Here is a 12,701-nt window from a genome sequence, read left to right as displayed (position 1 = left end):
TCAAATAACGCAACACCAAAAAAATGTACATAAAGCAACTGACTAAACGTGACACACAAACGAACTCACGTTTGCACTTTGTCAGCATAACACAAAAACCGTTTAGTTTCCTCTGAACTACTTCTTCTTCTTTGTTCGCACTGAAAATCATTACTAAATAAAAGGTGGTTGTTTCTTCAATAGCAAAACATATATTTCACCAACAAAAACCGTATTATTCTGTTCAACACAGGTTACTTCAGTCAGAGATGTTCGCAGGCATAATATTATGCCCAACACAGAATAAGCTATAGTGACCAAGGGTGTAATATGCCGAACACAGGGGGCAAGGGTTTAAAGGGTTGTTGCACCATGTACTTTAGTTTTTAGTGTTACACTTCTACTATGACCCATTTTAAAATACTGCAAGATTCAAATAAAATACTGCAAAATTCAAATAAAATACTGCAAGATTCAAATAAAATACTGCAAAATTCAAATAAAATATTGCAAGATTCAAATAAAATACTGCAAAATTCAAATAAAATATTGCAAGATTCAAATAAAATACTGCAAAATTCAAATAAAATACTGCAACATTCAAAGTCATATAGGCTTTGCCTTGAAACCATGATTGTTCTCACCTGTGCCTGAAGAGCTGTTTGCTTGTGAGCTAGCTTCGCTTCCATGTCCGACTTCTCGTCCTGCAAGCTTCTTGCACTTTGCAAAGCTTGGGACAATTTTGTTTCCACGCTCTTTTGGGTATCCTGAACTTCCTTAAGCTGCCGTTTGTAACTTCCCACTTGGGTCTTCAAGTCATCCTGGAAATGAAATCAAAAGCAAATTTAATGTGAGGGCGTTGAAAACTGCTTTGCTTTGCTGTATGATCATGTATTGGGGCAATAAGTGGAAGATTGAGAATTATTGGAAGAACAACTGTTCAGAAATTTTGCTCGACACAGGTTAATTCTGATTAGCAAATTTCCCCAGCAGATGGGGTTTTCACCGAGTCACTTTACTTGCCATCAACCCCTTCCCCCACAATATCACCCCCACCTCAACAAAATCATACATACTCTACGTTCCTTCCTTCCATACACATTGGTCCCGAAACCACAAAACATGTTCTCCGACAAGTCCAGAGTAGTTTTCAACCCCGCCCCCAGTCCAACATACCTCCAACTCACAACCAACACCCCTGCCCACAAATGCAATAACCCAAGGTGCAAAACCTGACCCAGTTTTGTCACTTCTCGCACTCTACAGATCCACACTGCCACTGGCATATTCACCTTCTACCCCAAAGGAACCTGCCACACCTCTAACCTCATTTATATTCTCACCTGCAATATCTGTGGTGGCTTCTACCTGGGGGAAACAACCTCCGAATCAACAACCACCACTTCTCCACCCAAAAACTGGACTTCACTGCTGCCGCGCATACCAACTACCGTAATATCCCCTTCAATGACTGTTTCCGGATAGTAATCATCCACCCCTTGCCCAAATCCACCAACACCTCAGTGCGTAAAATATGGGAGGGGCCTACATATTAGCCATGAGTGCAACCACATCCCCTGGCCTGAACAAGGCCACCCACTAATGTCCCCCATCCTCACCCCTCACCTTCATCACCACCCTTTCCCTCCTCCCACATTGCGCTCCCTCCCCCCTTCAACCCAGTAACAGTTTTTGACGAGCCTGTTGAAAGAACCATGTTTTTTGGCACCATAAGTATACAACTTCTTCATGGGCCTGACAACACTGCAGGTTACACTATCCGTCATCCGTGTTGCCAAATTCCATACTTTGTTTCTACACATGAAGATGCAGCTTGAAGCTGCGAAAATTTGAATTTTTACTGTCTCTGGTAAGTGTTTCCTCCTTCCTCATTTATTTGTTATTTACCCTTGTGGCCCTCCTTCCTTTTATCCATACATATATTTTTTCCTGGTTTTCATCAGGACTCCATGAAAATGCATGTGATCAAATCAAAAAGTGCAATTTTGAATTTAGTGGTACTTGTGGATTTATCTGGATTTGCAGCACATTATCTTACCAAACAAATAATAAGCACAGTTTACAATTCTGTAACAAATATTTGATGAAATGTTTACAATTACAAATTATTATAAGGAAAATAATGCTTTTCACTTACTCTCTCTCGTTCAATCTGAGCAACCTGCTGCATAAGTGACCGAACGCCTTTCCTGATGACTTCTGGATCCACATCGAATGCTTCACCTTTTCCCTCACCTGAATCGTGAACTAAAATATATGAACATGTTAATTTTCTGTTTCAATAATATATGTGTGTGGTTTGTATTTCAATTCATTGATTTTTGTTTTCTTTAGTTGATATATTAATAGTCCCTACCAATATGAGCATATTGGTGTATCGATTTATCGATAAAATTGCCAGTAATTTTACCAACATATACACGATGCATTCAAAACATTCTTGGACTACTAGTGCTGCAGATGTACATGTGGTGCCACCTCTGTGTCACTGCTAGAACTACTTATTTCCTACACCACCTATGAATATTTCAGTGCACAGGCCTTCTTCAGTTGTGAACAATAATACTTGAAAGTGTGTGTGTTCTCCTTTGTTATTGCAATTGGAACAGTCACAATTGCATTTTGTTTCAAATGGGGAAAAAGTGAGACAGAGATGTTTCAGATGATGCAAAGGGCTACGCAAATCATGGCAAGGTGTTTGACTGGTATGCACATTTAAAACAATGGCGATGAGTTGCTGGAAGATGATCAGGGTGAGGGGTGCTCTTCACAAGCAAGACTGAGAAGATGTCGAACTTGCACATGCTGCACTCTTCACCAACCATCAGCCGAGCATCAAAATGTTATCACAAAAGCTCATCATCACTGTGTATACATTAGCACAGTTAGGCCAGAAATGTACCAAGTACAAGAATGACATCCTGCATGACAATGATCTAGCACCTTCATTCCTCATTGTGTCACATTTTCTTACTAGAAAATCATTCACAGTGATTAACCATCCACCCTACTCGCCAGATTTGTTTCCAGCTGACTTTTTCCTATTTAGAGCATTTTGATGGCATTCAGACCATTCAGAATATTGACAGCCATTTTGATTTCAATCCCAAAGGAGGACATGCATGTTTGTCAGCAGTTTCAAAGGTTTGTAGAGGGATACGGGATGCATGTTCAATGCTCATAATAAAATTGAAAAACTTTGTTCTTAGTAGCATTATTCCCACACTTTTTGATTGATTTGTTTATTTTAAGGATGAGAAGGGATACTCACAAAGAAGGCCCAGGTCAGGATTCGAACCTGGGACACCTGGTGTCGTTTCATGTTGTGCTAACCACTCTACCACGGAAGTAGAGCCCACACTTTCTGAATGCACTGTGTATAGTATACACATTTATGTTTTTATACAGTAGAACTGCAATTTTACTTTACCAGGTTCTACATTTTCATGCATTGTACAGTCACAGACACTTCTGAGTTGTAACTGATTTTTTTCTGATTTTCAATGGGTTTGTTACAACCTAGAAGTGTCCGTGACTATACATTCAATCTCCATGGTCCCAATTAAGCAGCACACTATAAATGATTTTCTTGTATTTTAAGTATTTTTTTTTTTAGTCTTGATCCAACAAAAATGTAAAACTGAGGTTGCACTGTATATTAATTTTAAAATAATGTAGGTCAATTTCATCTTCATTATTTTTGCTTCACTCTTCCTTGTTACCTTATTTTATTGAGTTGCCCTAGACTTGGCTAGAATATTTAGAACATGGGTAATTTTCACATGTCAAATCTTTTCCACTATCTAAGTGATCACCACCCTTCAAAAGTGCATCACTATATTCTAAGAACATACATTTGCTGCTTTGAGCTGTTATGAAAACACACAAGATATCATAATGAAAGAAAAAGGTCACATGGCTCCTGAACTGACATGCCCTGTTCCAAGCGCAAGATAAATACAGGAGCAATGTCTCCATCTTGTGGTGATTATGCCAGGTGAAATACTCTGGAGCTTCTGAAGTAGAGTGCCACCATCTCGTGGCGGAAATGCAAACTAACACATAGCTCATCATACATAAGAAATACAAGCCAGGGAATGTCAAGGATGTTTAATTTACTTTGTTATGTAGCGTTGCTTTTCTGCTACTTTTGACTAATTGCAATGATGAGGATGAGTGATGATATGATGAAATTGATGAAGAAATATTCACGAAGAACATCCATGCCCAGGTTGGGATTTATACCTGGGACCCCCGGCATCGTAGCATCCTATGCTAACTGCTCGACCATGGAGGCCATTTTAAGGATGGATTTATCTGTCAGCCCCACTGCAGATAACATGGGGACATAACGGATATATCCATTGTGTCTTCTTAAGAGGTTAACAGGAACAAAATTTTAATTATATTTCTTTAACAAAGACTTAAGACTAATATGAAAATTTGATCACATTTTCCAATTAATTTTTTATTCGGGCATTACCTCTTGCTGGACTCCACCTGCGTGTAGGACTGAGGAGCTTAAACGGAAGGCTCACACTGCCATCAAGCTGGATTCCAGCAATCCTCCTCAAGGTAGATCCAACGCTGGACAACCTTTGCTCCACCTCTTTCTTCGCTGCTTCCAACTGCATCAGCTGACTGTCGAGAGCTCTTATTCTGCCCTCTGCACCACCAAGTTTTGCCTGTAATTGAAGAGAAATGAACTCCGCTATTTTCAGATGCACCAAAACTCATACATGCACACATGTCCATCCCACTAATTTTTCTAATCTACACTCCTGACTTGCCCAGGTTTCCCCACATAATTTTTCTGTTTTTGATCACACAGTAGTGTTTTAATGAAGGGGTCTTATGATGATTGTTGCATCATAATGTCCATTTGCATTTGCCTGTTTCACTATTTGTGACCCTCTGCAACTGGACAGGTCACAGGTGGTGGATAGCGAAACCTCCCTCAGATATGAGGGTAAGCTGCGAATAAGGGACAACCCTAATAAGCAGTCCCGAACCGAGGCAGCAAGGCTATCAGGGTGTGGAGGGTGTCCAATAGCATGGACATACTCAGCAAGTACCACAAATACCCATCGACAGTCTTGTGTCATGGAGAATAAACACTGCCATGAAAGTGTTTGCCCCCACTGGCTTGTGGGCCTGGAGGGATCCAGAAAGGCTAGGGGAGTTGCAACCCTGACAGAAAACAAGGGTGTACCTGGGAACCCACAGGTGGCAGCACCACCACCCAGGTGTAGGCTGTGACAGACCTGATTAGCCGACAGCCAAAAACATAAACAATTCGTGAAAAGAAAGAAGCAAGCCAGACTGGAATTTGGAGACAACGCGGGCTATGAATAGGGACATTGAATATTGGAACATTGACAGGAAGAACTGAAGAAATTGTAGATCTAATGGAGAGAAGAGGAATCAACATCTATGGAATGAACGAAACGAAATGGAAAGGAAGAGCAGAAATGAAATTCACGAAATACTAAAAACTGTACTGGGCAGGTACTGAAGAGGATTTGTGGTAAGAAGTGGAATAAGTGAGGAAGTAGAGAGGGTAAATGATAGAATAATAAAACTAAAAATGAATGTAAGAGGGAAAGTAATATAAATAATTCAAGTGTATGCCCCATGAGCAGGATGTACAAGGGAGGTGAAAAAATAATTTTTAGAAGACTTGGAAGAACATGTAGGAAATAAATGACAAATTGTGATGGGTGATTTTACTGCACAAGTGGGATGAGACAGGAAAGGGTATACGGAAATACTTGGAGCAGATGGATGGGGACAGAGGAAGGAGGCTACTGGAGTTTTGCAAGAGAAACGGACTGTTAGTAGGTAATAGCTGGGTTAAGAAGAAACATGACAGCCATAAAATTACAAGATGCAGTTGGAATAATGAACAAAAGTCTGTAATAGATTATATATTGGTAAACAAGGAAGTAAAGAAGAAAATGAACAACATTAAAGTAATACCCAGTGAGAATTTAGACAGTGACTACAGGCTACTAATAGGAGATGTGAGGAGACGGAAAATAAAAGATAGAAAGGATAAGAGTCTGGAAATTGTAGGATAAGATGATAAAATGAGAAATATCAAGAAATAATGCAGGAATGCACTACGAGTATGGAAATGATTTGATTATGGCATTGCTAGATATAGAAAAGGCATATGGTAGCATGGACAGAACAAAGATTTGGAAGGGTCTAAGAGAGAAAGGAGTGTAGAGTGCAGAGCACATACAAGGCCAACCAGAGCTGTGTGAAGACACCCGTGGGAAGAACAGAGTGGTTCAGTATAAGTAATGGACTAAAACAGGGAAGTGCTCTATCCCCACTGCTCTTCATAATTACAGTGGATGCAATTAACAAAAGGTGGGGAAGAAAATAGGAAAGGAAGAGATGGAGGCCCTGTTGTTCGCTGATGACTTAGCAGTAGTAGAGGAAATATACGGTTTCACCCGGAAATAATCGCAACACAAATGTTTTTTGTGCCAGATTGTGTGGAATGGTATAGTGAATAATATACGTATTAAAAATCCGCCATCCAAATGTTTGTGGAAAATCCGCCATCTTGGAAAATGGCGGCAAAAATTCAACTCAAAAATTAAAAAATATAATATCTCGAAAACGGTACATTGTACACAACAAGGGAAAATAACCAAAATGAAAGACCAGAAAATTTTCTAAATTATGGTTTTTATTTGAGCTACCATAAATCTTAGTTGAATTTGAAAGATTCAAATATTTTCATAAACTTTTAGAATTTGCATAAAAGTTGGCTTCTGACACAAAAAACAGCAAATATGTAAGAAACTACGTAATTTATGTCCTAAAGTCACTGAACCAAATTCATAGCTTATGATTTCCTCTAGAGATTTGGTTTTTGTTTCATGCCTTTAGTGTCAGGGGTTGAGATATGCAGTTTAATGCAGAGTCATGTGTTTTGCTAAATTTACGTGATCCATTTCTTATGATTTTGGTTGATTTATTGATTGATTTGCTTTATTTTACTTCGCTTTTGTGCCACTAATGGCTAATTTGCGAAGATGGAAATGAGTAATGATATGATGATATTGATGAATGGACACTCAAACGCCCACACCCAGGTCGGGATTCGAATCAGTGACTCCTGGCGTTGTAGCATTATGTAAATAATTGGAGAGGAGTATACCTGATTGCATAACCCTCTAGGGGAAAAGGGGAAAATCAATTTGCATAATTCCTAGGGAAATACTCTGTCGTTGTCTGCGATTACCCTGTGTAAATCCAAAATTCTTGACTCCCCCCCCCCCCATTTTCATAACATATATTTAATCGGCCCCTATTTAGGTATAGTTGCAAATTATTATTGATATTTATTCAATGAAAAACTCCTACCACGAGGCTGGTTAAGATGAAAACTGAAGGTGTACTTTAACAAGAGATTTAGACTTGTTTTAATTTAATTTAATAATGCATGTCAAAATTAAAGCTTGTGACTTCATCCTGGATGGCTACATTATTTAATATTTTTACAAAACTTCACGCAGGCATACAAGAATGTAATTCTTAAGAAACAGAATGAACAAATCTTAACCACAATTCAATGTAAATTTTAGATTTCCAAGTATTCAATCTTATCAAATCCCAGTACAGGTATATAACAATGTAATTTCGCTATACTGTAAAAAATACTCCCTCCGTTCCATAATATGGTATAGACACAGGATGAATGAACTGATTTATTGCGCATGCACATAAGAGTAGTGGTCGGATATGATTGTGTGTGGCAATAGTGAAGCGATCCTTCATCCAGTCAGACGTTCACTGTGCAGAGCATACTACAAGCCGTGCAAAGGAAACAGATACGGAGCTGAGTATGGACGTCAGTCAAGTGGGAACCCGTTGTGGCGTTCCAGGACGAGGAAACACACCAGTAACCAAGGCAAATGTGAGTAGAAACACCAAAGCAAAACAATTAACAGCCGAATGTCATAGTGCCACTCTACAATTCCTACTCCAATTCAAGGAAAATGGAATAAATAATGTGGAATAAAATGCATTTTTATGAGCATGAAATTGTAAACCACATTGTAGCCTATACCTAACATACAGCCTACCCCTCTAATGCTTTACAATGTAACATATCTATACCATATTGTGGAACAACATAAAGGCCTGTTTCTATACCATATTATGTAACGGAGGGAGTAGTAAAAATCCTTGACCAAAAGAAAAATTTCTTGTCTTTCTTGACCTACCTGTTGATTTCTCGATTTTTTCTCGATATTCTTCACTGGTAGTGTTTAAAGCTTGGAAGGGTTTGCATGATTTGTTCCACCGCAAATTGGGAAGTTAGGCATGGTGTTCCAAAAGTTCTTGGATCATGTTTTGATGTGAACCATCATTTTTAATTTGGTCTTCTGCATCGAATTTGATTTTTTAAAAAATATATTACTGATTTTACTCGAATATTCTCATATTTGGTATTATCCTATTCTATAACCCTCCAGTCTGTTCTCCTGGCGTTGACGAGTGAGACACACAAGAAATAGTTGGAAAAGGAAAATTTTGGGAGTTGGTGAATTTTGGTTTCTTGATATCGGGTGACCTCACCACTCATAGTCTCAGATTCGATCTCTGGTAGAAATACGAGGGTCACTATTTATATTTTGAGCCTAACAATGAAAAACCGGAATTTGGCATTGAAAACTGCTTTATTGTTTTTCGAAGTATTCTCCTTTATGGTCAATACACTTTTGCATTCGTTCGAACCATTTGTCAAAGCAGTTTTTCCAATCTTCTTGAGACACCTCCATAATATGGTTTTTGAACGCATCAACGGCATCTTCCGCCGACGAAAATCGTTGTCCACGCAATTTATTCTTGACATTCGGGAACAAGAAGAAGTCATTGGGTGCCAAATCAGGACTGTACGGCGGATGACCCATCAATTCGATTTTTTACTGTTCGTAAAGTCTGTTGTTAGACGAGATGTGTGACAGCTGGCATTGTCTTGATGAAGAATGATCCGACGGCGTTTGTTTGTTTTCCGTATTTGACCGAAGACCTCTGGCAAACAAATTGTTGTGTACCATTCAGAGTTGACCGTTCTACGTTCCTCTAAAGGCACAGTTGCCACATGACCAGTTTTCCCGAAAAAACAGGCGACCATTTGTTTCGATGTGCTTCGAGCACGAACAACTTTTGTTGGATTGGGTTCATCTTGAAACACCCATACAGTCGACTGCTCTTTACGTTCCGGGTCATATGCATATATCCATGATTCGTCACCTGTTACAATCTTATGTACGTCTTTTGAAGCACCACGATTGTATTTATTGAGCATTTGTTTGCACCAATTGACGCAAGCGTCTTTTTGAGTTTTTGTCAAATTGTGTGGGATCCAACGAGAACATAACTTTCTCACAGCTAAATGATCATGTAATATTTTATATATGCTGGTGGAACTAATGCCTATGGTTGCCTCAATCTCACAGTATGTCACATGACGATCTTGCAGTATTAGGTTTTGCACAGCATCAATGTTTTCTTGAACAACAACTGATTTTGGACGACCTTCGCGAATCTCGTCGGTGAGCGAATGGCGGCCACGATTAAATTCGTTATACCAGCGTTTCACAGTGGCAAAGGATGGGGCTTCATCGCCAAATGTGGAAGTAAGTTGATCGATGCACTCTTGTCTTGATAATCCATGTCGAAAATCGTAAAAAATCATAGCACGAAAATGTTCACGAGTTAATTCCATTTTATTGTTGTCGCGAAATCTCCAAGGCAACATAAACAACACAAATCAAGCTATTGACAAAACATTTGAAGTACGTTATGGTCAATAATGCCAGACGATTCCGTGCAAATGTCAAATAGCACCTAACTTCAATCAGTGTTGCCAAGGCTCAATATATAAATAGTGGCCCTCGTATTGCACAGTGGATTTGATCCCACTTTAAGCTGTAGGTCCAGTCTTTGCTAACATATCAGGGCACAGAGTCTATTACAACAAGCTTTGATTTTAACTACATCGATTTTAACTTACTATTGACTGATTTGCTCCATTTTACTTCCCTTTTCTGCCAATTTTGGCTAATCATGAAGATGAGGATGAGTGATGATTCAGGATTTGAATCCGGGATTCCTGGCATCATAGCACACTGTGATAACCACTCCGGCATTTTAACTTACTACTACTGTATTAAACTGTAGTTAATTTAATAGTCTTAAAAAACAAATGGATTTTTTTTTGGTATGGAATATCCCTGATCAAGAACTAGTTCACAAAAGAGAGAAATATGCTTTCAAGAACACCACATTCTTCCTTGGAACAAATCATTATTGTTCCACAACTTTATCACTCATATCATCACATCCAATGGAGTCAAAAGAACATACCAGTATTATGAATTACATATTTTGTTGAATATATAAGTGTAATATTTCCTAATATTTCTAAGTTTTTGAAGATTTTTTATGAAATTCTGGGACTTTCCTGTCTTTTTTACTCACTTGTTCATTTCCATGAGATTTCCAGGTTTTTTCCACAACATAAGGTCAGAAGGGTACAAAATGTAACTTATGTTCAATCCAACTGTAAAATACATCATCTTACCGTAATTTATTATTTGGGAATAGCAGTTTAATGCTCTAAGGAAGAATTCACTTATCCACAAAATTGATAATTTCGTGTTGTATTTTCTGTTGTCACTCGGGAACTTGTTGTGCTATTGAAGTACTTCCATTTCATGTATTGCATCTTAGACTAATAACAAGCCGTGACCCAACAGTCCTTGAAGGCCAAGGCCTACCTACCTACTTTTGACCTCACTCCCACATACCTCAGCAGAGGTGGATGAAAATCCATCCAGTTATGGGGTGACGTGTGATCAGCATGACAAACCCCCACTTGTTATCCACGACTGGGTTATAATACTCATTCATAGCTTCCCAATTTCCTAATGGTGGATGGCCACTGGTCCCATACACTGGCTGAAATCTCAGGAGAAAGTTGTTACGCTTTCTTCCAGGAGACTCGAACCAGCATGCATCCCATAGCCCAAGCCCAAAGCCTGACACCTTAGACCACGGTGTGGAAAACATCTTACCTTAAGTTCCTGAATCTGTTGTGTCGCATCAGCTAAGCAAACTTCCAGATTATGTTTCTGATCTTCAAGTTTCCTCTCCCTTGATCTGCTGTCTTCCAACCGAACCAGCAACTCTTGCTCTCTTCTTCGCCATCGTTCTTCCTCTTCATCTCCTCGCATCCTCATGCGACTCAGTTCTTGTCTACTCAGCTCCAAGCTACCATCCAGCTCCATGATCTATAGTACATATTCTAATTAATGATGGCAGAGATATTTCAAAATACACACCCTAAACTAAGTTTGTATCTTTTCCCAGAAAAAAGAAAGAAAGAAAATAGGAATTGCACTGCTGAATACAAATAATCAATGTTCTTGAAAGTTTGCATAATACTGTTGTTACAAAATGACACAATGGGCTTCATTTTGAAAGTAGCTTTTAATCTTCTGGTGAGAATCTGGTTATTTTTCAGAACTCACTAAAGTGCTAACACTACCAAGATATGCACAGCCCTACATGGTTAGTGATTGTACACCAATAAGCCATAATACAGAATCATGACTTATTAGTGCACAGTGAGAAATGTCACCAGAATAATAAAATTTACTTTCAAAGAAATTATTGTATTATTTTGCAGATTTCACTTTCAACTGTACAATTAATAAAAATAAACTTACTTTTTTGTACATGTACTAGTGCACCCCCTTATTTGCTCTTTACCCCTTCCAACCCTTCTTTCATTCCATACATATTGGCAATGAGAAGAATTAAAAGTTATCTCAAGAGATGAGGTTATATGGCAGAAAACCCAGTGTGAATATCACATGATTTTCATATAAGTAGGGAAAGGATTTCTAGTTTCATACCTATATCATTATTATTATTTTGCTACATCCTAGATGTATTTAGAGGTCTTTGCATTTCATACACACCGCACCCATCCACTGAATTTCTATAGGACCTAAAATGACTAAATGAACCATATTTACTATAAATGCCTAAAATCTATGTTTGTACCTAAAAAGCATCTTTTAAACCTTTCGTGTAAATTTAAAAATAACTTAAATAATTCTTGAATCCTTCCTGGGAGCAAATATCAAAGAAGTTTTCTCGGGCAATCAGCCAGGTGATTTCCGGATAGGCTTCCGAGCTTTCGAGAGCTAACGTCACTCTCATCTTCAGGGATTGCCCGAGAAAACCTTTCTAAAAAATAACTTATTAGGAACGTCCCTTAATTTCCACCCCAAAGACCTTCAATAGTAGATTATTGAGGTCAAGAACCCAGCTGTGTACATAGCCAAGGGCAACTATGCAGATAATGAAAAAAATAGAATTAATTGCACTGAAAATAGTGACTTTTTGTATGCAAATTGCACCTGGAGTGAGAAACGGTATTCATAAAATGACTACCACATTTCTTCTAATCTAAGGTACACATTTTTTTTTTTGGGGGGGGGAGGGGGTGTTTCAATGTTGAAAATTTATGTGCTCCTTGAATTCAACGGCATCTTGGGTTCCTAAATAAATCAATTTCATCTATGAGTAGCCAATTGGCTAACCTGAAATGTAAAGCTCTTTCACAGTCCACTACAAGGTTCTCCCTCCTACAGTGGTGTCTA

General features: G+C 38.6%; 1 protein-coding gene across 5 annotated transcripts in view; it reads right to left on the bottom strand.

Moving 5' to 3' along the window:
* The window catches only part of Root (ciliary rootlet coiled-coil, rootletin), a 345,133-nt gene that overhangs the window by 22,530 nt on the left and 309,902 nt on the right, over positions 1-12,701 (bottom strand). For all 5 annotated transcript variants that reach the window (XM_083141556.1, XM_083141553.1, XM_083141554.1 and 2 more), the window contains 4 exons: positions 11,106-11,321; positions 4,484-4,685; positions 2,138-2,247; positions 624-800 (listed from right to left, as the gene is read on the bottom strand). In XM_083141556.1, coding sequence (XP_082997682.1) covers positions 624-800; positions 2,138-2,247; positions 4,484-4,685; positions 11,106-11,321 — 705 coding nt within the window. The remainder of the gene's footprint in view (positions 1-623; positions 801-2,137; positions 2,248-4,483; positions 4,686-11,105; positions 11,322-12,701) is intronic.

The sequence above is a fragment of the Lepisma saccharinum genome, chromosome 20, assembly GCF_977018435.1.
Source record: "Lepisma saccharinum chromosome 20, izLepSacc3.1, whole genome shotgun sequence".
Classification (NCBI taxonomy): Eukaryota; Metazoa; Arthropoda; class Insecta; order Zygentoma; family Lepismatidae; genus Lepisma; species Lepisma saccharinum.
Note: the sequence above shows the minus strand (reverse complement) of the source record. Positions and strands in the feature narration are given on the sequence as shown.